At 41.4% G+C, this 26,473-nt stretch overlaps 1 protein-coding gene across 1 annotated transcript in view; it reads right to left on the bottom strand.

Moving 5' to 3' along the window:
• The window catches only part of crppa (CDP-L-ribitol pyrophosphorylase A), a 249,241-nt gene that overhangs the window by 142,774 nt on the left and 79,994 nt on the right, over positions 1-26,473 (bottom strand). The window contains exons 5-7 of the mRNA XM_048612336.1: positions 25,461-25,506; positions 19,748-19,845; positions 4,958-5,047 (exon numbers count right to left, since the gene is read on the bottom strand). Of these exons, the coding sequence (XP_048468293.1) occupies positions 4,958-5,047; positions 19,748-19,845; positions 25,461-25,506 (234 nt within the window). The remainder of the gene's footprint in view (positions 1-4,957; positions 5,048-19,747; positions 19,846-25,460; positions 25,507-26,473) is intronic.

Raw genomic sequence — 26,473 nt, 5'->3', positions numbered from 1 at the left:
CACCCTCCTGGATGACCCCAGCCCATCCCTTGGACTGAATTTTCAAGGCATCCCTGACTGAACGATTAGCAAGGCCTGGATTGATTCTGCTCAAGTTCCAGGACCAACCTATGCCAATCCTCTGATTGAATTGTGCCAATCCTCAGATTTGTATTGGACCAACTGCCTGACCAATCCCCAGGCCCGGCCCTGGATTGACTGCAAGGATTGTCCCAACTGACTTAAGTCCACCCTCACCTCACTAATCATGACTCACTTTTCCCTTTCAAAAATACCTAAACTCTTCATGCACATTAACTGTGTTTGCCTTGTAAGCTGCTGGCATATACACCACCTTTCATACTGATTCCTGCAGATTGGAAGATAAAAAATGTCACCCAACTATTTAAGGTGGGAGTCAGAGAAAAACAGGGAACTACAGACCTGTTAGCCTTACATCAGCAGTAGGGAAAATGATAAAATCTATCATAAAGGTTGCAATAATCAGACATTTGGATAATAACATGATTGGACTTAGCATGGATTTGCTAATGAGAAATCCTGTTTGACAAAATTATTGGAGATCTTTGAAGGCGCTGCTAACAAAATTGACAAAGAAGAGCTGATGGACGTAGTATACTTATATTTTCACAGGCCGTTTGATGATGACTCCACAGGGGACTGGGTGGAAAGATTACACCCAGAGGGAGTGCAACAAAGGTTCACCAGATTCGCCCCTGGGATGGTGGGACAGTCCTATGAACAGAGATCGGGCAAAACGGGCCTGAATTCTATAGACTTTCAAAGGATATGATAGGAGGTAATGTGCTTAAAGACTGGCTAAAAGACAACAAACGTAGAATAGAAATAAATGGCTCAATGGGTATTGGCAGACTATGATTAGTGGAGTAGCACAAGGATGTATACTTGGTCTCCTTCTCACAACACACATCAATAATTTGGAGGTGGGGACCGAATGTAATGTTTCAAAACTTCAAAGCAGGAACATTAGTTGTGAGGAGAAGGGAAAGTGGCTTGTTCAGTGAATTTGGCCATGTTCAGTGAATAGACAGAGCATAGCAGATGGAATGTATTGTAAGAAATTGTGAAGTTATCCACTTTGGTAGGAGAAATGTGCAGAGTATTTCCGAACTGGTAGGAGGTTAGAAACTACAGATCTATAAAGGGACCCAGGTGTTTTTGTCAATAAGTCACTGAAGGTGACCATGCAGGTGCAACAAGCTATTAGGAAGGCTAATAGAATGTTAGCCTTTATCACAAGAAGATTTGAATACAGGAGTAGTGAAGTCTTGCTTTAATTGTTTAGGAGCTTATTTGGACTGCACCTAGACTACTGTGTGCAGTTGTGGTCTCTTATCTCAGGAAAGATATTATTGCCATAGAGGGAGTGCAACAAAGGTTCACCAGATTCGCCCCTGGGATGGTGGGACAGTCCTATGAACAGAGATCGGGCAAAACGGGCCTGAATTCTATAGACTTCCAAAGGATATGATCTCATTGAAACTTACAAAATATTTAAAAGGGATGGATGGGGGAGATGCAAATAAGATGTTTCCCCCGCTTGTCGAGTCTAAAATCATGGGACACAATTTATAAATGAGGGGAATGCCACTTGAGTCCGAGATGAGGAGAAATTTTTTTCTACTCAAAGGATTGTGAACCTTTAAACTATCCACTGCAGATGGTTGTGGATGTTCAGGCTTTGAGTATATTTAAGGTGGAGATTGATAGATTTCTGACTACCAGTAGTGTTGAAGGATTTGGGGACAGAGTAAGCTAAAGTCAATGAACTATTTGATCAGCCAAGATCATATCTTTATGCTGAGATAGCAGTAACTGCCGATGCTGGAGAATCTGATATAACAAGGTGTAGAGCGGGAATAACACAGCAGGCCAAGCAGCATCAGAGGAGCAGGAAAGCTGACGTTTCGGGTCTCGACCCTTCTTCAGAAGTGCTGCCTTGCCCTCTGCACTGAAAAGGTGCTTTCTGCCACAATCTGCTTGCCTTGCCTTCTGCGCTAAAGTGCCATTCTGATGCAAACACTGCTGCCTAACCCTGTCTGCTGAACTGCCATCTGGGAAGTAGAAGTCATTGAGTTACTGTATCCAGTTGGGTGGAGCAAGTGAACAGCGTCACACCTTGGTTTGATTGCCATGGTGGGCCTACAGAGTTGTAGAGATTGCAACAAAACTGAAGGCGATGAGAAGGTTTTGGTAGAAGCAGCCAATCTGCTCATCTGGGCTGAAGATCAAAATCACCATATAGAGGCAGGCTTCTACACCACTTTCTACACCACTAAGTATCTTGAATGAGTAAGATGTTATTTTGGGAGAAGGAAGTAAATTCTGGCAAGTTGTATAATTGATGAGATGTCAATGCATGTTCTAGGCTTATCAACAGCTGATCTCAAGAAATTCATCTAACCATCTAAGGAAGGAGGATTAATCGGGGAAGTTTATCGCCACAGCAGGAAGCTAATTTATTTGAACTCTTGCCCAATTAATGCATTACAGATTGTACTATACAAGTGCATCAGGGTAACAGACAGAGTGCAGGATACAATGTTACAGCTGCTGAGAAGGTGCAGAGGGATCAACATTAACACTGAAGAGGCCGATTCAAAAGTCTGATAACAGCGAGGAAGAAACCGCTCTTGAATCTGCTTGTACGTGTATACAAACTTTACTTCTTCTGCCCCACGGAAGAGGGTGGAAGAAAGTATAACCAGGGTGGGAGAAGTCTTTGATTTTGTTGGGAACAAAAACAGAAGTTGCTAGAAAAGCTCAGCAAGTCTGGCAGCACCTCTGAAGAAAAAAAGTCAGAGTTAATGTTTCAGGTCCAGTGACCCTTGCTCAGAACTGATGGTAGCTGGGAAAACGTCGGTTTATATGCAGAAAATAGGGAGGGGGATTGGGTAGGGAGTAAATGAGAGGATAAAGGATAGAGCTCAAAGATAGAGAAGAGTAGTTGGATAGACAAAGGAGGTGATAACAATCTGGCTAGGAGGGTGAATAGTTGTTAATGGGGACTGTTAGTGACTAACAATAGGAAGTGTGTAATGGTAGGCTGTGTGATAACAAGGCCTGGTGTGTGGGGTGGGGGACTGGGACATGGGAGAGTCTAGGCCCTAAAATTATTGAACTTGATATTGAGGCTGGAGGGCTGCAGGGTCCCCAAGCGGAAAATGAGGTGCTGTTCTTCCAGCCTGTACTGAGCTTCGCTGGAACACTGCAGCAGGCCAGAAGCAGAATATTTGGCCAGGGAACAGAATAGTGTGTTAAAGTGGCAGGCGACTGGAAGCTTTCATTTCTTTGGTTGCTTTCCATGGAGCGAGAAGTACAGGTGAAGTAAATGGATGGAAGGCTGCTTTGTGTGATGGACTGGGCTGTGTTCACAATTCTCTGTAGTTTCTTGCAGTCTTGGAAAGACCATTTGCCGTACCACATTGTGATGCATCTGGCTATGAAGCTTTCTGTGGTGCGTCTAACAAAAAAAATTGTAAGAGTCTTTGTGGACATGCTGCATTTCCTTAGCCCCTTAAGGATGTAAAGTCCCTGGTACTGTGTTCTAGACCATAACCACTTGCTGCAAAAGAAATTATTTTCCTCATGTCGTTGCTAGTTCTTTTTCCAACCACCTTAAGTTAGTGTGCTTTGTTACATGAACCTTCACCCAGTTGGAACAGGTTCTCTCTCTATGTGCTCTGACCACACCACTCATGATTATAAACATCATTATAAGATCTTATCTCAACTCTTTCTCTAAGGAAATAAATCTAGCTTGTTCAGTCCCTCATCCTTGAAAGCACTTTTATCAATCTTTTCTGCTCACCCTCTAAAGACTTCACATCTTCCTAAAGTCAGTGCATAGAATAGTTAAGCCAAACCAGTGATCTATAAAGGCTCATCAAAACCCCCCTGCTTTTTATACTTCACGTCTCTATTTATCCTAGAATTAACGGTGCATCTCTCAATGAATGCAATGAATAATTCAGAACCTGCAAGATTTTGACAAAGAGGTTGTATGTATTTTTACAGATGTAATATTTACTAAGAGCAATACAGCACAGGAACAGGCCCTTTGGCCTGCCAAGCCTGCCCCACCACATTTTGCCCTTCCATATTAAAACTTCATTTACAGGGTCTGTATCCCTCTATTCCCTTCCTTTTCATGTATTTGTCCAGGTGTTTCTTGAATGCAGCTGTTGTATCTGCTTCCATCAGCTCCTCTAGCAATGCGTTCCAGACACTCACCATCCTTTATGTGAAAAACTTGCCTCGCGCTTCTCTTTTAAACTTACTCCCTTGCATCTTGAACCTGTGTCGCCTGGTAATTGGCCCCTCCATCCTGGGAAAAAGCCTCATACTTTCCACTCTATCCATGCCATTCACAATCTTATAAACTTCTATTAGGTCGACCCCTCAACCTCCTGTGCTCTAGTGAAAACAAACCCAGTCTATGTAAACTTTCTTCGAAGATAAAATCCCCAATTCAGGCAACATCTTGGTAAACCTTTTTTGTACCCTCGCCAAAGCATCCACATTCATCTAGTAGTATGGTGATGGGAACTGTATGCAATTATTGTTGTGTCATTAAAATTACATAGAGGATACATCCCTGGCCACCTGAATCAGAAGTTATAATGAAGTACAGGAATCCGTTAATAATCTTAACCAGCCACTAAAGTCTAAAACTCCAGGAATTTATCTCTTGAGACATGACAGAGAAGCACCAAATGCTACAGAAGGACATTATCCTAGTCAATCACCTTTACATACATACAGACACATGCGTGCACAAACGCACACACACCTTAAGCCAGGATACAATTCAAATAAAGAAAAATAGAAATTTTGAAATAGTGGACATTACTGCTTCTGTCACAACTATTCACCACCAGCTTGATGTAAAAGCAAACTTCAATTTAAACATTTGAAAAATATATCTCACACTCACATTTATGCAAACAAAATTATAATGCAGGCCTGAGGAGATGGTCTGAATACTGTGGCTCTCTTTATTCTCTGACCAGTTCAGGACATCTACCTGTTGGGAAGGGGAAAAAAAGAAATCATTAAACTGTGCGTCACTAAAAATATCAAACAGTAGCATAATCAGGCAGCTCAAGATATTGATTATACTTAAAATAGTAATATTTGAAAAACAGTATATTGAATGCAGAACAAAATGTAGTTCACTATAGAAAAGTTCTGCAACAATCTAGTGACAAACTTTATAAAAATAAGCTTTCATATTTTGGGAGCCATTGCACACACTATTGCCAATTTAAAAAAAAGACTTATTTTGAAAAATTAATCACAAATGCCTGATCTTCTGTCCAAAATCTCAATCATAATTTTCCCATATGTAAGAGGCTGAGAGAAACTTAGAAGATAGGAGCAAAAGGAGGCTATTTGGCCCTTTGAGCTTGCTCTGCCATTCATCATGATCATGGCTGATTATCCAACTCAATAGCCTAATCCTGCTTTCCCCCCATAACCTTTGATCCCATTCGCCCCAAGTGTTATACCTAGCTGCCTCTTAAATACATTCAATGTTTTGGCATCAACTACTTCCTGTGGTAATGAATTCAACATGCTCACAACCCTTTGGGTGAAGAATGGTCTCCTCATTTCCATCCTAAATTGTCTAGCCCGAATCCTCAGACTGCACGAACTTACTTAAACTATTGATCAGATACTCCTGCATTGCGAAGGAGTCTAGGTAAGCCCAGGCTCAGGGTGTCTCAGTGAGGGAGCTGACAGGGTTCGAGTGTCTGAATTCAAGAAGGCAAGGCACAGATAGAGAGTGGGGATAACCTTCAGGAGGTGTGGCTTCGATGAGCCCAGAGGACCCAAGAGAGATGTTCTCCCTACATGCCCAACTCCAGCCGACGCAGCTGAAACTGTTGACCTCCCATTTGACTTGAGGCTTATGCAAAATACCAACCTGGTGGATAATGACCCATTAACAAGTCACTGAAGGAACTCAAAAGGCTAAGGGAGGGTGGACTGCCTGATGGTTATCCCCACCTTTGGTAAAAATCACAGACAGCTCCAGGGTGGGTGGAAGGTGACCTACTGATCTTCATGTGCCTCCAAGCTTTCAAACTCACTAGCAATTCACTGGATTGTAAAAACCACCCTAAACAGTGTGCTACACTTTAAGATCCTCACTACACTTACAATTATAGGTTATATATGACAATATTAATTCCATATCAAACATACAGCACAGGAGGTTTCACCCAGTTTCCGGTACTTCAGTATACAATGGAAAGACTGCCTTAAGAGTCTTACCCCATTGAACAAAGAATAGTACAGCACAGGAACAGGCCATTCAGCCCATCAAGCCTGCACCAACACACGATGCCTTTCAAAAGTGAAAACTTTTTGTCTGTACGCGGTCCGTATCCCTGTATTCCCTGCCTATTCATATATCTGTCAAGATTCCTCTTAAGTGTTACTATTGTATCTGCTTCTACCACCTCCTTTGGCAGTGCATTCAAGGCACCTGCCAATCTGTGTAAAACAAAACTTGCCTCTCAAATCTCTTTTAAAATTTTCCCCTTTTACCTTAAACCTATGTCCCTTAGGAATAGACATTTTCACACTGGGAAAACAGACTGCAACTATCCACGCCTCTCATAACTTTGCCCCTCATCCTCCGACATTCAGGGAAAACAAACTAAGCTTATCCAATCTCTCGTCAAAGCTAATACCCTCCAAACCAGGCAACATCCTGGTAAACCATTTCTGAACCCTCTCCAAAGCCACTACATTCTTCTCGGTACTGTGGCGACCAGAATTGGGTGCATTATTCCAAATGTGGCCTAACACTAGTTCTATACAACTGCAACATTCCTTGCTAATTTTTATCCACTATGCCCTGACTAATGAAACATGCCACACACCTTCTTATCCACTTGTGTTGCTAATTTCAGGGGACTGTGGACCTGTACGCCTAGTTCCACCTGTATGTTAATGCTTCTAAGGGTTCAGCCATTTGATGTATACTTCCCTCCTGCTTTAGACCTTCCAAAATGGGTCACCTCATATTTGTCCGGAGTAAATTGCATCTGCTATTTTTCCGCCAAATCTCCAGCCGATCTATACCCTTCTGTATCTTTTGGCAATTCTTGTCAGTATCTGCAGCTCCCCCAATCTTTGTGTCATCCATAAACCTACCAAGTAAACTACCTACATTTGTCTCCAAATCATGTATATATATTACAAACAACAGAGGTCCCAGCACTGATCCCTGTGCAACACCACTGGTCACAGATCTCAAGTCAGAAAAACACCCTTCCTCTGCTACTCTCTGTCTTCAATGACTAAGCCAGATCTGTATCCAGCTTAGCAGCTCACCATAGATCCCATGTGACTTCACCTTTTGTACTGGCCTTCCATGAAGGACCTTGTCATAGGTCTTGCTAAAGTCCGTGTAGACAACATCCATCACCGTACTCTCATCAATCATCTGTGTCACTGGCATAAAAAACTCAATGGCATTTGTGAGATATGACCTTCCCCACACAAAGGCAAATTACCTATTGCTAATAAGAAGTAATTGGTGTACATATGCTTCCTAGACAAGAACTATTTAGATAAGAGCTATTTTATCATAAAAGCTGTAGCGTAATTCTGTATCACCACTGTTTCAAACATTTTCCCAAATATACCATCTGTAGTGATCACGCGTAAGCAATTAACTTGACCACAAAATTGCTGAAAGCCAACTTCATAAGGCAATTCATTGAGCCTCCTTTGCAATTACTTGTAATTACAATCAAATGTATTCATCGTAACTTAGATAAACAGAAAGGAGGCTAACAGCAATGTCTCCAGTGTGTTCAGAAGGACACTGACTCAACACAACCTTTGCCACTTAGTTTAATCTAGTAATTTAGGTTAACATGTGTACAAAATAAAAAAAATGACTTTTATCACTTCTTTATAAAATGCAAAAAAGTTGCATTCTTTGATATTAATACTCTTTTGAATAAATGTATTGTCAACGTAGCATTTTCCACTCCAATTAAATGGTAACATAACACGACAAGCCAATGCCTGACATAATATCAATCATGAGCAAACCTAAATCAACTTGTATTTGTATAATTCCTTTTGATGTAATTAAATGAAGAGGGGAGGCTAGGCTTGGATTGGCTGGAGTTCAGAAGAGTAAGAGACAAGTCAATTGAAATGTGTAAGGTACTGAGGGGTCTGAACAGGATGGATGTGAAAGGATGTTCCAAGGTGACTGTTTAAAATAAGGAATCATCCATTTAAGGCAGAGATGAAGAGAATATTTGCTCAAAGTTCTTCAGAATTGTCTTCTTCAAGAGGTCACAGAAGCAGAGTCTTTAGATTTTTTTAAGACAGAAGAAGATAGATTATTGATAAGTGGGTGAAAGATTATTGAGGGCAGATGGGAATGTGAAGTCAAGGTTAAGATATTACTGGATAGCAAGCAGGCTCAAAAGGCCATACGGCCGACTCTTGCAGTTCCTCTCGACTCTTCCTCTAGTTCAAATGTTTGTACATTTTTAGACACTTGACAGAACCATTTGTACAGTCGTAGAGTTATACAGCACAGAAACAGATCCTTCAGTCAAACCATTCCACGTCAACCATAATCCCAAACTGAAATAGTCCTACAGACAAAGGGGGTGGCCATGGGTACCCGCATGGGCCCAAGCTACGCCTGCCTCTTTGTAGGTTACGTGGAACAATCCCTCTTCCGTACCTACACCGGCCCTAAACCCCACCTATTCCTCCGTTACATTGATGACTGTATCGGCGCCGCCTCGTTCTCCCACGAGGAGCTCGAACAGTTCATCCACTTCACTAACACCTTCCACCCCAACCTTAAGTTTACCTGGACCATCTCTAACACCTCTCTCCCCTTCCTGGACCTCTCTGTCTCCATATCGGGCAACCACCTAGAAACCGATATTCATTTCAAGCCCACCGACTCCCACAGCTACCTAGAATACTCCTCCTCCCACCCACCTTCCTGCAAAAATGCTATCCCCTATTCCCAATTCCTTCGCCTCCGCCGCATCTGCTCCCAGGATGAGGCATTCCACTCCCGTACATCTCAGTTGTCCTCGTTTTTCAAGGACCGTAACTTCCCCCCCTCAGTGGTCGAGAACGCCCTCAACCGTGTCTCCCACATCTCCCGCACCTCATCCCTCACACCCCGTCCACGCAATAAGAACCAAAAAGGAATCCCTCTCGTCCTCACGTACCACCCCACCAACCTCCAGATCCAACGCATCATCCACCGACACTTCCACCATCTGCAATCCGACCCCACCACCAAAGACATCTTTCCCACCCCACCCTTATCTGCTTTCCGGAGGGACAACTCTCTCCGTGACTCCCTTGTCCGCTCCACACTCCCCTCCAGCTCCACCACACCCGGCACTTTTCCCTGCAACCGCAGGAAGTGCAACCTGCCCCCATACCTCCTCCCTCACTCCCATCCCAGGCCCCAAGAAGACTTTCCACATCAAGCAGATGTTCACCTGCACATCTGCCAATGTGGTATACTGCATCCGCTGTACCCGGTGTGGCTTCCTCTACGTCGGGGAAACCAAGCGGAGGCTCAGGGACCGCTTTGCAGAACACCTACGCTCGGTTCGCAATAAACAACTGCACCTCCCAGTCGCAAACCATTTCAACTCCCCCTCCCATTCCTCAGACGACATGTCCATCCTGGGCCTCCTGCAGTGCCACAACGATGCCACCCGAAGGTTGCAGGAACAGCAACTCATATTCCGCTTGGGAACCCTGCAGCCCAATGGTATCAATGTGGATTTCACAAGTTTCAAAATCTCCCCTCCCTCTACCGCATCCCAAAACCAGTCCAGCTTGTCCCTGCCTCCCTAACCTGTTCTTCCTCCCACCTATCCCCTCCTCCCACCTCAAGCCGCACCCCCATCTCCTACCGACTAACCTCATCCCGCTCCCTTGACCTGTCCGTCCTCCCTGGACTGACCTATCCCCTCCCTAACTCCCCACCTACAATCACCTTTACTGGCCCCATCCCCGCCTCTTCGACCTGTTTGGTTCCTCTCCACCTATCCTCTCCTCTATCCATCTTCTATCCGCCTCCCACTCTCTCCCTATTTATTTCAGAACCCCCTTCCCCTCCCCCTTTTCTGATGAAGGGTCTAGGCCCAAAACGTCAGCCTTTCTGCTCCTATGATGCTGCTTGGCCTGCTGTGTTCATCCAGCCCTGCACCTTGTTGTCTCTGAAATAGCCCCACCTGCCTGCACTTGGCTCATATCCCTCCATACATTTCCTATTCATGTACTTATCCAAATGTCTTTTAAACGCTGTAATTGTACCCATTTCCACCACTTTCTCCAGAAGTTCATACCACACACAAGCCAATCTCTATGTAAAAAAGTTGCCTCTCATGTATTTTTTTTAAATCTTTCTCCTCTCACCTTAAGAATATGACCCTAGTCTTTAAATTCCCAACCCTGGGGAAAAGACACCTCCCATTCACCTTATCTATACCCCGTATGATTTTATATACCTCTAGAAGATCACCCCTCAACATTCTACACTCCAGAGAAAAAAGTCTCAGCTTAACCAGCCTCTCTTTATATCTCAAACCCTCCATTGCCAGTAACATCCTGGTAAATCTCTTCTCAACCCTCTCCAGCTTAATAATATCCTTCCTATAACAGAACAACCAGAACTGAACACAGTGCTCAAGAAGAGGCCTCACCAATGGCCTGTAAAACATCAACATAACATCCCAATTTCCAGACTCAAAGATCTAAGCAATACAGGCAAGCGCGCTAAATGGTTTCTTATCCACCCTAGCTAGATGTGAGGAAAACTTCAAAGAATTATGTACCTGGATCTCTGTGCTCTACAACACTACCCAAGGTCTTACTTTTAATTACATAAATCCTGTTCCATTCCACGTGCTGAGTTATTCAGACAAGTGACAAAAACACTGCCAAAAGAAGTCTTTAAACGCTCCTTAAAGGAAGGAAGCAAAGTAGAGCAGCCAGCAGTGTCGGGAGTGAATTCCAGAGCTTCTGACCGAGACAGCTGAAGGTATGGCCACTGGTAAGAGAAATAAAGCCTACTTGGAAAAGGTGAAAAATCATTATTTTCATGCTGTGTGTAGCACATTCCTGAGTGCAAAATGCTTATTACTTACAACTGTAAAAAGTAACAGCTGCTTTCTTTCATTCCAAATTCATCCAGTCATTGGCTAGTGACCTGAATTCCACAGGTTCATTTGAGTTTCCCCCACTCTCATCAATGCAAATGGCAGTGTGGCTAGCTGGCCCAACGTTGTTGTTTTTTAATTAACCTGATATCACACTGTTTGGTGGAGCACAACTGGAGCACTGAAAGGGCTGATCCTTTCACTGAGCTCCTCTCATTGACCAGCAAAAATAAACAATTTTATCTGTAAACAGAAGAAGATACCTTAAAATGGCTCAGAGGAATGAATTAATTGCTTTTTGAGTGATGAGCAATCTGCTTCAAGGAGCCTGATCACTCAACACAATGTCATTGGCAGATCCATTTGCACAACAAACAGGATAGTCAAATAAAGTAGCTTCTAATTTATATGTGTATACATCATGTCCCAATTTAGAAACAGATTATCTAAAACACACAAATGGATAAATTTGTTTGTAGTAATTAAAGTGATTTGAAAGAGCATCAAAACATCTTAAATTAACTTTTATGGAAGTAATTTTCCGTTCTGTTTCATATATCAAAGGTTACCCAGAAAATAACATTTGTGCTCTCAATAATTTAGGTTAACATTTAAATTAAAGTCTATGGAATCATAGGGATGGTAAGTTAACGCTCTTAAGTCACACATTGGGTAAAGGAAAGGCAGTGAAAATTGAAAGGGAGGCCAGTTTGAGGGAGAAGAAACACAGATTGCTTCTGATGTCTCCTAGTAGTTACAAAGTCTCTCCTGCTCTTTCGCATTTGTCCTGTATGGTTGGATAATGGCAGCTCAGGTGAGGTATCAGAATGCAGACACCACTTATGGAATCTTACTTCAAGAAATAGAGTGGAACTGGTGAAGGAATGAAAGAAAATATTCTTTCTATGTTATCAAAACCTATGCCTAAATTTGTTTGCTGACCTACAAGATCAACTCGCATCATTTCCTTAGCTATGTTAAAGTCAACAAATAACAATCAATTTTCATTGCAATACAACAGGCTGACTGAGGTGTATTTGCTGTTTTATTTCCATTGAATTGTATTCAGCAAAATAAGTAATATCATCACCGGGGATTAAATACCCTTTTTCAATCAACATCAACATTAAATACATCTAGTCAGGTACAATGTGGCACTCATGCAGAGAAAAGTTGTATCCCATACCAAACAGTAAAAAGGTAATTTTATCAATGGTCGCGCCAGTCACATCTCTGACCTTAATAAAATCAAAAAACTGAGGACCCTGGAAATCTGAAATTGTTGGAGAAACTCAGCAGCATCTGTGAAGAAAGAAACAAAGCTAATTTTTCAAGTCTGATATGACCATTCTTCATTACAGAAGAAGGAGAATTATATTGGACTCAAAATTTCTCTCTCTATCGAAGATGCCAGACCTGCTATTTTTTTTCCTTCCAAAGAGAGATAACTGCAAAACTCTTTGGCTACATCTAGCATTGACATATATAGGATTCTTAGGAGACTTGATAGAGCAGATGCAAAACGATTATTTCCTCTTTTGGGATACGGACCAGTAGACATAATCTCAGAATACAGCATCACTCAGGAGAGATGAGGAGGAATTTCTTTTTTTCAGAGGGTTGTGATCTGTGGAATTCTCTATCACAAAGGACTGCAGAGGCTGTATCATTAAATATATTCAAGGCTGAGACAGACATATTTTTAATCAGTAAGGAAATCAAGGGTTATGGGGAAAAGGCAGGAAAGTGGAGTTGAGGATGATCAGATCAGCCATGATCTAATTGAAGGGCTGTGTAGACTAATGGACTCAATGGATAATTTATGCTCCAACAGCTTTTGGTCTTAGTACCTTAGTCATCTTCGTAAACACAGAAATTAAGATTGCCAGTGAAATCATCTTCAGCTGTCATCACATCTATGTCCATCCTATCGCTGATCAATATGTTCAAATATTTTTCCCATCATCAGCCACTGGGCGTCAAACAGAAAAAATAACTTGGCTACATTTTCTTTTTGCGATTCTATCTCAAGAGTATTGACCCCTACCTATAGTACAGAAGGCATGGATACCTAACTGTACATAAATTGTTGATATTAACACAAAAAGAACAACGGAGTAAAATTAATGTTAAAATCGATATCAAAAATTAAGTTGAAACACAAACAGCTCTTAAAACATTATGTGAAAATCACCCTAATAGACTTCATGGGGCCCCTCTCAACTATGCTCAGTATTTTTGCCTTCAAGTGTTTTGTCCTATTAAAACTAAAAAATATACTATTACTCCATTTTAAATGTTACCAAAGCAACCGCAAACCATGTAGCTTACAGGTTGTTGAATAATGGAGGCTCTGGGGTGAATTTGTCAGACATGCCTGAAGCCCCAGACTAATTTGAAGACAAGTATGTACATGGGTGATGCAGTCAGTCAAGCACACACCATCCCTAGAACCAGTTAGGGAGCCTCCCTACATGCCTGTAATTCATTACCTGACCATCCATTTTTTTTTTCTGATATTTGCACAATCTCACTTTGTTCTATGCATACGTGAGCAGGATTTGAGTCAGGGCTGTGAGGCACTGTGTAATTACGCAAAGAGACTATAGATAGGAAGCCGGAGGAGTCAACAGTTCTGTCAAAGCTTACCAGTAAAGTCTTTAAAGAGGTGAGTACCATTTGGTTCCACTTAGATTCTTCATTTTCCAACTGGAGATTTCAAAATTATTTAATGGAAGATTAATGGAAGAATGTAAGTGTGAACTGGAGATCTATTTGAATTTAAAAATAAGGTACAAGTCACAAGAAAACCTTAAGTTTCAACTTCACAGAGCTGTCAAATTGGTTTTGATCTTGAACAAATACTTTTTCCTGGGTACACCAAATGTCATTCAAGCTACCGTAGTGCCAATGGCTTCTGCTACTCAGAATAATTTTAAGTATAATGACTATATTTTGAACTGAAAAAATGTAAAGAATATTGTCTATTACCTATAAATATGTTATTCCTGGCAGTCATTCTGTGATTTCATTCATTTTTCACTTCTATTCAACTTAATCTTCAAAAGGAAACCAAATGCCTTTGGTAGAGTTCACACAATTACAGTGTGTGTACATGCTGGCTCTGAACTCATATTATCAATAATGTGGACAGTTCATTTTACTGCTCAAAACTTGCAACGGGGTTACAAATAATTAGATGCAGTCATTTAAGTGAATCACTATCTCAGTCTTAAATTCACTTATGGAAGCTGGGACCTACTGCACCAACTTTATCAGCACACGCAACATTGCAAATTTCTGATGCTGGCAAATCATTGCTAAAACTGCAGAGCCTGGAGTGCCCATCAGTTCTTCTAAGCTCCTGCTGTAACTTTGATGAGGGATCAACAGAAGCCTTGTAGAAACCACTCTCTACAATCAGGCTTGTGGTAGGAAATTGTGAAATCATCACAGGAATTCTCAACCATGAAACTCCACTCTCATGGGGACATACCTTAACATCCGATCAAAAATGCACTTAAATAAGGAAAGTATTTAAATGATTTGGAGCTCCTTCAGAGTGACAGCTGCTGCTCATAATGATCACAAATCTTTTTACAGATGTATCATCTTGATGCGTGCTTCCTTTTTATATGGTTAAATGGAACTGTGCATATTTATAGGATTGTGATGCACCAAGTCATTACAGCTCCAATCTGTCTCAACTTTCGTTTAAGACTGAATTCAATGAAAATAAATAAACATTGGGACAGTTATAAACCAAGTTGCCAACAGACATTCACCACTACATAAAGGTCTGATGTATCCCTATGATACTTTTAACACATTGACTATCAGACAGGAAGGGCATCAACAAAATAATCAACTACTAGATACAGATTCAATTATGTGAGTAAATGCATTCCAAAATGCTGATCCGCAGAGAGTTACGCCAGAACAGCCTGACAGAATTAATCTTGCATCTGCTTTTGTGCACATTTTCTCAAATAGAGATGACATGCAATTTGCAAAACAAACTGAATTTATCTATACATGATTCTAAATATGGGCTCCTCTGCTTTGTTAGCAAATGAACTTATTTTCTATCAAACAACTTTTCAATTTAGGGATGACCTAAATTAAGCTGCTGATACAGGATGAAAATGAGCTATTTAAACTTCCAGACAAAAATTAAGCTTCAACTTACTGGAAAGTTTGGTGGCTAGATTGGATGGCCAGAAAAGTGAGCAGGGATCACAATGTCCAATTATCCCACAACATTTTAATGCAACAACAACAGCATGTCAATAATTTCAGCATCCAGTGAATTATAACAAAACTGTTGTGTAGCTGGACTTATCAGCAATACGTTAATACTGGTGAGTGGTTAGCACCAATTGAAGTTAGCCTGCACCTTGTAAATGAGAGGTGTAATGTAGCTAGGAATTCACCTTTGTCGCTGGCTGCATCATTTATTTAGTTTCTAGTGGTACGGTAGTAGCATCCCCACCTTTGAGCAGGAGGCCCAGGTTCACGTACCAGCTGATCTAAAAGTGTATAATAAAATACCTGAACAGAACATAGAATAGTACAGCACAGGAACAGGCTCTTTGGCCAATCATGTCTGTGCCAACAATGATGACATTCTAAACTAATCCCATCTGCCTGTACATTGCCTGTATCCAGCTAATCCCTGCCTGTTCGCGTGTCTGTCCAAATGCCTCCTAAACATTGCTATTGTATCTTTATGGTTCATTAGTAAATGTTTTGTAGATGGGAGTTGTCTATGAAGTGAATCTGGCCAGTAAAATATTGAAGAATGGTACAACATGTGAAAGACTGGGATCCAATCTTTATGCACACTGCATGGAATGCCTTGATGGAAGAGCTCCAGTCTACAGTGAGGGTCAATAGGCCCTTCAGAAATATGTCCAGAAGTAATTGGGAGCAGATGGTTGTGAAGAGCAGTGTCAGAATCAAACCCTGAAGATCTGGTTGCAGCGCTGCAAGAAGTTCAATGACTTCACATGACTGGTTAAGTTCAGCAAATGTATCTCGAAAAGGCATATACTGCCAACTGCACCACTAGGTTCAGAAACTGCTCAACTCACAACACCCTCATCACTCACCTACCATAAATTTCTATCAATCAGGACTTGTCATGACATTCATATGCTTCACCTCACTCTCACACACAGAGCATGGCTGCAAGCTTCACACTCACATATCACAGCTAACACACGTTGCTAGCTATTGAACCACCACAACCACATTGCACAACACCCATTGACACACTTCTCAGAATCTTGCAAATCAAGGCAGAACTGGAAGCAGCAGAAGCTTACATGAGGGGACAGACATGCCTGTACGTCCTAATCCCCTTGCTGGAAATGGTGTTGGCATTAAGATGCCCATTGCTCAGGTTGTGCCCAATGAGTGGCCTCATACATAATCTTCCTCCTCACAATCCTATCTCCTCCTCATCCCACAAACTCTCATGTTTACAAGCTGCAGGTGATGTAAGCAAGCCATCTCTGACTCTCTCCCACCCCAGACCACAACAATACCTGTTTGTCTTTCCCTATCAGAGACTCAAGAAGTCTAACCTGATGGGGCAGTGATGATAAAAGCATACCATCTTTGAATTTCACGCTTGCAAGCACCAGTGTAGATACTAACACAACACATATATTAGGTTAGAATAAAGGCAGATTCTGCACACAGTGAGATATTTGACATGAGTGGGCTGGAGTTAAGGGTAACATAGATGGCAGCTTGCCTGAGGACAAGATTATATGCAAGATCTGCTACAGTGGACACTGATCAAACAGCCTGCAGCAGATGTCTCACAAAATATACAAAGAAATGCTTGCTGTCTTGGGGTTTCAGTTACCATAAGACTTAGGAGCACAAGTCAGCCATTCGGCCCATCAAGTCAGCTCTGCCATTCAATAAAATAATGGCTGACCCGATAGTACTCAAATCCACTTTTCTGCTTTATCCCTGCTTCCCTTCATTCTCTTACTGATTAAAATTTTGTCTATTTCAACCTTGAATATAATTAATAACCCAGACTCAACAGAGCTCTGCTGTAAGGAATACAGGTACCACAATTTTTACTCAGAGAAAAAACATCCTCATTAACTATGTCTTATACAGGCAATCCCTTACTCTGAGATTAGGTTTTCTGGTCTTCACCCACAGAGGACTCACTCTATCAAGCCCCTTAAGAATCTTTTCACTATTTCAATAAGATCTCCTCTTATTCTCCACAATAAGCACAAGCCCAACCTACCACAGGAAATCTCTCGACAAGTAGGATCTGCCTAGTGAACCCTCTCTAGCTGCCTCCAATACCAGTATATCTTTCCTTAGATAAGGGGGGGCCAAACAGTAATCCAAGTGTGGTCTAACTATTGCTTTTAATGGTTTTAGCATGATCTACCTATTTTTATATTCGATTCCCTTTGAAATAAAGGCCAAAGCCTACTTACCTTCTATATTACCTAATGAACCTCTATGCCTGCTTTTTGAGATTCATGTACAAGGACCCCTGGAAATCCCTCTCTACTGTAGCTTTCTGCACTTCTTCTCCATTTATGTAATACTCAGGCTCCTCTAGCCTTCCTGTCAAAGTACATAACCTCACATTTTCCCAAATTATATTCCATTTTTTTTTGCCAGCTCACTTAACCTGTCTTGTCTTCCTGAGTCATCCTCTCTACTAGCCTTCCTAGTTACATAGAACATAGAACAATACAGCACAGTACAGGCCCTTCAGTCCACGATGTTGTGCCGAACTCTACCCTAAACCTAAGGTCTATCTAACCTCCACCCCTACCTTATACTATCATCCATATGCCTGTCTAATAGCCGCTTAAATGCCCCTAATGAGGCCGACTCCACAACCCTCTCTGGTAATGCATTCCACACCCCTACCACTCTCTGAGTAAAGAACCTATCTCTGATGTCTCCCCTGTATCTACCTCCATTCACTTTAAAACTATGCCCCCTTGCAATAGCTATCTCCACCCTAGGAAAAAGTCTCTGGCTGTCTACTCTTTCTATGCCTCTGATCATTTTGTACACCTCTATCAAGTCACCTCTCATCCTTTGTCGTTCCAAAGGGAAAAGCCCTCGCTCTCTCAACCTTCCCTAGTAAGACCTTCCCTCCATTCCAGGCAACATCCCGGTAAATCTCCTCTGCACCTTTTCCAACGCTTCCACATCTTAGTTATTTTTGTATTATCAGCAAACTTGGCAATAGTACATTCACTTTCCTCACTGATGTCATTGTAATATAATTTAGATAATTGTGGGACTACACTGTCCCCTGAGTCAATCCACTGGTTACAGGCTGCCATCCTGAAAATGCCCTCTTATCCCACCTTCCATTAGTTAGGCAAATCTTAAATCAAGCCATTTAGGTGTGAAATAAAGGAGTACTTTTTCATCCAAAGGGCTGTAGAAATCTTATTCAAAAAAATTCATCCAAAAATTAAGGGTATTGTGTCAAGACCAAATTTTCCAAGACTAAGATTGATAAATCTTTTTTTGGCAAGTACATCAGAATATATTAAAATATATTTTGATATATGAATATATCAATGGCAGATATATTGTGCCTAGCAATAGGCACACCATTAATCTAATCAAATGTTGAAATAGGCTCAAGGAATGGAATGTCCTACAAAAACACACGCTAAAGAAGTGAAGGGAAGCAAATAACGCTTGTTCTTTTTGCAATGCGACTATACATTTGCTAAAAAAGAAATTGGTATATTTTCATTGATTCTTTTAGAACATAGATTAGTATTTCCAAATGTCCCTAACTAGTTATGGCCAATTTTCACACTGCTTCCCTGACATGAATGGGTGACTAATATGGCAGTTCCATGCTTCCCTGTCTATCACCAAGCTGTGCCTGTGACATTTTCATTCTACAAGGAAGTGACAAAGAACATTTTCATACTTTTTCCTCTTCAGTTTCAATGGCTTGGAATTTTCTCTCCCTCTCACTCAAAAGTGACAAGATACCATTTTGAGTTTTTATTCCATGAGGCACTTATGCTGGATGGTGCATCTATAGCAACATAGCAGCCACAGGTGCCAATACATAACATGGCAATAGCTCTGTTCCAGGAAACAGGACAGAGTCATGGTTGGAGCAAAGCATCAAGACCCCAGCCTTTGAATTTGCAGCAATGTGGCACTTAGTCCAAGTTTTTATAAGTGACCAGTCAACAAAAGCAACAAAATCATCAAAGAGTTACAGCTATCAACAAAGAAGCTAAATACATTGGCTTGCTTCTATTATTATTTAGCAGTGTTTCTGACTGGGAAAAAGTCTTGCTTTCATGCAACACTGTATTTCCATAATGGTGCAGCTATATATGTCTATGCATGTACAGATGGCTTGTGCATGTAGAATACGCTGAGATTCAGTAGTTCGTGGTGTGACCGTGAAGGGATCAGCGGGACTCAGTGATGCTCCACACTGTGACAAGTAATTCACTATGAATACACCACCACATGTTTCACAACTAATTAACTTGACTGACCTCCACCAGCTTTCGTAAGGCCTCTTGCAGCAAACAGCCCAATCGCTCTGGTTCTTCTTGCATTCCAGTTAAGATACAGACACTCTTAGAAAGACTTTCTACAGGGAGAAAGAAAAATTAATTCAAGATTTTTCACTTTCTCAGTGAAACATACTGATGCTCCTCAAACAAAATAACATTTCCCCTTCATTTTTTTTTTCCAAATACCCCAATACTAAAAAGGGCACATAAGCCAAACACCTACTCCCAAACCTGAAGGCAGTATTTCACGCTGTTGAACAGCTGCACAGTTGTCCACATTCCTCTGGTACCTCATCCTTGTAGCCATGTGTGGATGGTGCCATGGAAATATGAGACTCCACTCCCTATGCAGGAACTTGTATTATCTCTGTGTAAATTGGACAATCTAACAGGGTTGTCAAACTTTGTTACACCCACTGATGTTAGAATCTGGTGTTATTAATGACATGACTGAACTTGGCTTTTGCCTACAATACATGTAGCCAAACTGGGAAGTCAAGGATGAAGCCAGAATGTGAGATGTCTTAATAAACTATGATGTGTCAGAAAGCCCTTTTCTAACTGAGCACTGGAATTGCTAACATTATTAGTTCAGGGCTACTTCCATCATTTGCTGCACTTTTTGTTATTTCCAGTACAAATCAAAAATAGATGTACATGTAGTCGTAAACCATGAAGTCAAATGTGCTACACACTTTCCATATGGTAAGCACTCTTTAATTCCAGTGAAAATAAATAAGTACAGAAAATATGACAAAGGCAAAAGGTCAATCAGCATTTGAAAAAAAGTTCACTATTTCAGCAAGACCCTTCGCCAATAACCCATTTTTTAAATTTCAAATACAGACTGACCTATTTCCATTCTTTACTTAAAACAGCTAAAATTAACTGTTTCTTTTTTAAATATTGTGATGATACTATGCCTTTAAGAGGTATAGTTTGAACTGTTTCTTTTTTGTGTGAAGACTGGTTGAGACAGAGGTGCCAAGCATTCAGTCCCAAGCAAATAAAGTGAACAGTTTGTGAGGCCTTGTGTTTTTTTTTTAAAGCTGGAACATTAGAAGCAGCATGAAGGGGAAGGGTCAAGTTCCCACAGAACCAGGATTTTAGTTAACTTGCAATAGCTGTTGAAGTTTGGAAGCTCCTATTCTTCTCTCCCTGCTACAGCAAAATGCTGGAGTTCTTGTTCTCTCAGAATTTTCTCTTGATGTTCTCTCCTTCTGGATTGGAGAAATGTGGCATGTGGGACAATCTATTTTATTGAATTTGCCTCTGCCAAGGGTGTGTTTATGGAAACAGTTGCTGTTTAGCAGTTAAATAATCTGTTATTTTGTTAAATTTTCCAACAGAGTTAAGTTACTCCAATGTTTCTTTCTTCTCTTTGTATTTTAACTACAGTGTAAGAATAAAGTGTGTTTTGCTTCAAGCCTGTTAGTTTGACCAATCAAATTGCATCCGAAACAAAACACCTTACACTTATCTTTTAAAAATAAGAAAACGTTGGGAGTCTCGGCTATCTACTTAATATATTTTGAGGGGGTTTGATCTGGTCCATAACAATATTATTTTGTTTCCTACATAAGAGCTGGTAAATATTTTCATTCCTAAAAGGCACCTCCTTAGTGAGTTGCTCCCCATTTGCTCAACATGGAGCTGAAGGCTAACTTGTCCTCCATTCCAGGGCAGCATCTCACTTATGCAAAGCATACTTGTGTCAGTAAGATCACTTCCTACAATAGCAATCAAAACCAGAAGCTCATGTTGAAATAAGTAAAAAGCCTTGCAGTCTCCTCTGTTACCCCCTGCTTCTGGAATTACTCCAAACAAAACCTTAAAGTTGAAGATTTCAGAGGGTTCCAACTCATTTAAGCATAGTCATTATATAGGAAATGCTAGCGGATTAAATAAAAAAAAGGTAAAGTCACTGCTGTCCCAGAGGACCATAGGGCTGCTCTCTTATTAGAGACAGACAACATTAGAGACAGTGATGAGTTTAATTAGTGGGTCATTCCACCTCAGGCAATGGATGACGCTGAGAGTCAGGGCTTTCACAGTAAACCGCAGTGCGTACTGTACAGAATTAAAAGCCTACTCAAGCTCTAGGGTCAATACTAATAAAACTGAACCCCAGTTCACCATTATCCTCCTCAAATATACCCACCCTGAACCTTGAAACATCCCATACCCAATACTAGCCTCACCCACCCAGCCCAGTCTCACCGGAGCCAACATCTCAACGCCCCCCCCCCCCCACCCCACCTCTGATATGACGCGCCCGACCTAAACAAACACGCACTGACCCAACCCAGTCCCACCAGACTATAATTTCCCTGCCCCTAACCCATGCCCACCAAAACCCCTGCACTAACCATTTTGATAATGATCTTCTCTGACAGTCGCAAGATCTGCTGGTCCAACTGTACTGCTTTTTCCAAGGGAAAAAAAAGCATAACCTCTTTCTTTGTCTCACAAGATACAAATAATACCAATTTTTTTTAATGCGAAAGGTTTGTAATGTGTACTCATGGTTTTCTGAAAAGAGCTATTCTGGCTGCAATCATTTAACTGGTTAATGGACTTCCAAATGTGTAATTTAGCAATACAATTTCATAAAGGTTTCTGATTCTACCCAAGGTACATTCGGAACTAGTTGACTTCCAATACAGAAATGGTGAGATTACAACAACTGGCCCTTATCCAGAAAGGGAAAAACAAAAAGCAAGAATTCTCTTCATGATCACTGTGCAGTTGCTTCAGATTTTACATGTGGGCATTGAGTGGAGATGGATAGTCAACACATGTGAATAATCCAATGATACCTACAAGAGGAACTGAATGACCGTTTAAAAATTTAAGAACTAGGAGCCAGGGTAGGCAGTTCAGTCCCTCAAGCCTACTCCACCATTCGATACAATCATGGCTGATCTCCTCTTGGCCTCAACTCCACTTTCCACTTTAAGAATGGACACTTGATCCAGAAAAGGCAAGACTCATGGAATTAAACATGTACTCCTACTCCTGACAGCAGCACTTTGAGTTGACTCCACCTATATTACAGACTCGAAACGATAAAATAAATGTCTTACCGGTGCACATCAGTTCAGATGTGTGGAACAAACCTAATGTATGTACGAGATATCCAGATAATCTGTCCACTTAATTCATTGCTGTTCATGAAATTTGACAAATAACCGTGACTTCTGCTTAGAAGGAACTAGTTGTACACAGATGTTCACTTAAATCATTGCTGTCAGAGCTGTGTCACAATTTTGAACATGTTGGGAAGGCTTGACTCCAGAAGACAGCTTACTGCTGTTACTAGGTCCACAGTAAAGCATACAGATGATCAGGAGAGACATGAAAGGTAGCGATTTTTACGTTGCAAACAGAATAGGGTGTGATCTGGTTGGGCTGGTTGTATGTAGCATTCTGCTATAAATTTCATCAGGTCTCATCACTGAGTCCTTCATAAAACTGTTAATTACATGGCTGTGAAAGCCATTGTTCACCAACATCAATAGAACAAAAATATCCAGCAGTGTGTAAAACAGATAGCCAACTCACTACACCCGTCTTATGCTGCCACCACCAATTTTATCCTCGATATGCTTCAATGAGTTATAATGTGAATTTGCCTGCAGCAAGAAGGAACAGAAGTCACAAATTATACTTTAAACAAGACCCCACACTGAAAGTGAATTCAACAAATGTGTTGACTCATGAGTTCCACGAGGAAAACGTTATTCGAGAAAACCTATCAACTTTCAATTTCAACAAACTGGTGTTCTCGCAGGACAGGGTGCTTGTCACCTTAATCTAGCCTGACCTTTGTGTAACCCTAGTTGCACACTGGGGCTGACTCTAAATTCCCTCAAATCAACCAGGGGTGGGGCACCAAATGTTCCATTGCCAGTGCTGCAAATATAGCATGTAGGATTTTTTCAAAACATATTGTATTCAAAGAGTAATGGTCAAATAAAGACTTACTAGTTCCATTTGTTGCTGTCTCCATTTTAAATCGGAAGCTTCTAACCACCTTACAACAGATTGCTGAGGGATCAGTTCAAAGAAAGGAGACCTGTTTGTACCCAAGCAATCATTCCAACTCCACAATATACTGCTGAAGTTTAAAGAAGTTACAAATGATTCCAAATCTTCAACACTTTTATAATATCATTAAAGACAAAAGAGCTGAATTCCAGAGGTGAGGTGAGAGTGGCAGTCCTTGATATCGAGGCTGCATTCGATCGAGCGTGGCATCAAGGAGCCCGAGCAAAACTGGAATCAATGGGTATCAAGGGGCAAACTCTCCACTGGTTGGAGTCATACCTGACACATAGGAAGATGGTCGTGGTTGTTGGAAGTCAGTCATCTCAGCTCCAGGACATCTCTACAGGAGTTCCTCAGGGTACTGTTCTAGGCTCAACCATCTTCAGCTGCTTCATCAATGACCTTCCCTCCACCATAAGGTCAGAAGTGGGGATGTTCCCGACTCTTCAGATACTGAAGCAGTCCATGTTCAAATGCAACAAGATCTGGACAATATCCAGGCTGGGGCTGACAAGTGGTAATAACATTCATGCTGCACAAATGCCAGGCAATGATCATCTCCAATAAGAGACAATCTAACCACCACCCATTGATATTTGATGGTGTTACCATCATTAAATCCTCAACGTCCTTGAGGTCACCATTGATCAGAAACTCAATTGGACTCACCACACAAACGCAGTGGCTACAACAGAAGGTCACAGTCTAGGAATACTGGGGTAAATAAGTCATCTCCTGACTCCCAAAGCCTGTCCATAATCTACAAGGCTCAAGTCAGGAGTGTGATGGAATGCTCCCCAATTTCCTGGATGAGTGCAGCTCCAACAACACTCAAGATGATTGACACCATCCAGGACAAAGCAACCTGCTTGATTGGCACCACATCCACTGCCTCCACCACTGACGCTCAGTAGCAGCAGTGTGTACTATCTGCAAGATGCACTGCAGAAATTTACCAAAGATTCTCAGACAACACTTTCTAAACCCACAACCACTTCCATGTAGAAGGACAGGGGCAGCAAACATACGAGAACAGCACTGCCTGCAAGTGTCACCACTCTGACTTAGAAATATGTCACTGTTCCTTCACTGTCGCTGGGTCAAAATTCTGGAATTCTCTCCCTTGTAGCATTATGGGTCGGCCCACAGCAAGTGGACTGCACTGGTTCAAAAAGGCAGCCCACCACCATCATCTCAAGGCCAACTAGGCACAGGCAATAAACAACTAGTGATGCCCACATCCCAGGAATGAATAAAATAATGCCCTCTTCTCATTCAATATAGTGCTAAAAATCAATACATGTTTGCTTTTGAAGCGGTTTTCATCAGGTTAAGCAAAGTTAGCAAAACTAAGAATGAAATAAACTTGAATAAATGGACATGCCTCCACTTATCAGTAGTTTAAAATTCCTATTCTGGGACTTTTTGTACAATAACTGCTCTTGAGTCACTAATTGTGCCTATGGACAGCGTATAAGTGTCTTCTGAATAATGTTCCTAGTTCTGTAATAAGTTACTGTGCAAATTACCATCACACTTTGAACACAATCAACATTCAGTGATAATAGGAACAGAGTTCAGACACAGCTAGCTCTGTAAAGCAGTTCAAACAACTCAATCTGAAATAAACATGAAGACATACCCTTGATAATCGATTCAGCTGCATAGAGGTCTCGCTTGTAAGTTACCTAAGGGGCAAACAAATTGCATTATGTTTATTGCAGAAAGAAAATCAATATCTAATGTAATCATAGCCTGGAGCTGTTTCTTTAAATTATCAAATAAAGAAAATGAAAAAAAAATCACAGTGTACTCAGGATATCTGGTTTTGCTTTAGGTGCAAACATTAAAACTGAAGGATGTTATATTGTACTTTCTTCAGTATTTAGTCTTTCATCAGTTAGCAAATCTTTACTGTGGGTGAAATCTCCTGCTCACAGAGGAGACAGGTTGGAGACTGGAAGGGCATTTAATTTGACAGGAAGACAGTATACCCTAACTCCACTGCCTTCCTGCTTTCAGCAGAATTACGTTCTGGGTGAGAAGGTCCACGGGAAACCTTCTTGCCTATTTGTCAATTTTGGACACTTAAAGGACTCGCCACATTGCTGCTGGGGTTCACATGCTATCCTGTCAACTTTTTGTTTTGGGGGGAAGGGAGGTGTCGATCAAAGGCAATCAGTGTTGGAACAAGACACTGGACATCAGGCAGCGACTACCTGCTAGGACCCAGTCACTACCCCTTGTTTCCAAAATTCTCTGCCTCCCTCTTGCTATGAATCACAACCTGAGATCCATCTCTCTACAGCCCTGTCCACAAGATTATCTACTTTGTTCTGGATCTTCCCCAATCCTGCATGTACTCTCTGGCTAGTAGCAACAGCTTCCTGTGTAGCAGCACTGGGCCTGAGCTGCCTGCCCTTTGATTGTCTGGCAGTTCCTGCTGGACAGGATGTCCAAGTACAGCATCTTGATTCCACTGGAAGGCCAAACTGTTCGCTTGCCACTGTGTGATCGCCAGTTGAATCAGCTGGACGAGGCAGTGAGGGTCTTTCACTAACCCTGCAGCTGGCAGGCAAGAACACCAATGTTTCAACAAGGTCTGCCCAATATTTCACGTCAACATTTCCCATCAACTTTAGCTTTTCCTTGACA

Source organism: Rhincodon typus, chromosome 2 (genome assembly GCF_021869965.1).
Source record: "Rhincodon typus isolate 14 chromosome 2, sRhiTyp1.1, whole genome shotgun sequence".
Lineage (NCBI taxonomy): Eukaryota > Metazoa > Chordata > Chondrichthyes > Orectolobiformes > Rhincodontidae > Rhincodon > Rhincodon typus.
Note: the sequence above shows the minus strand (reverse complement) of the source record. Positions and strands in the feature narration are given on the sequence as shown.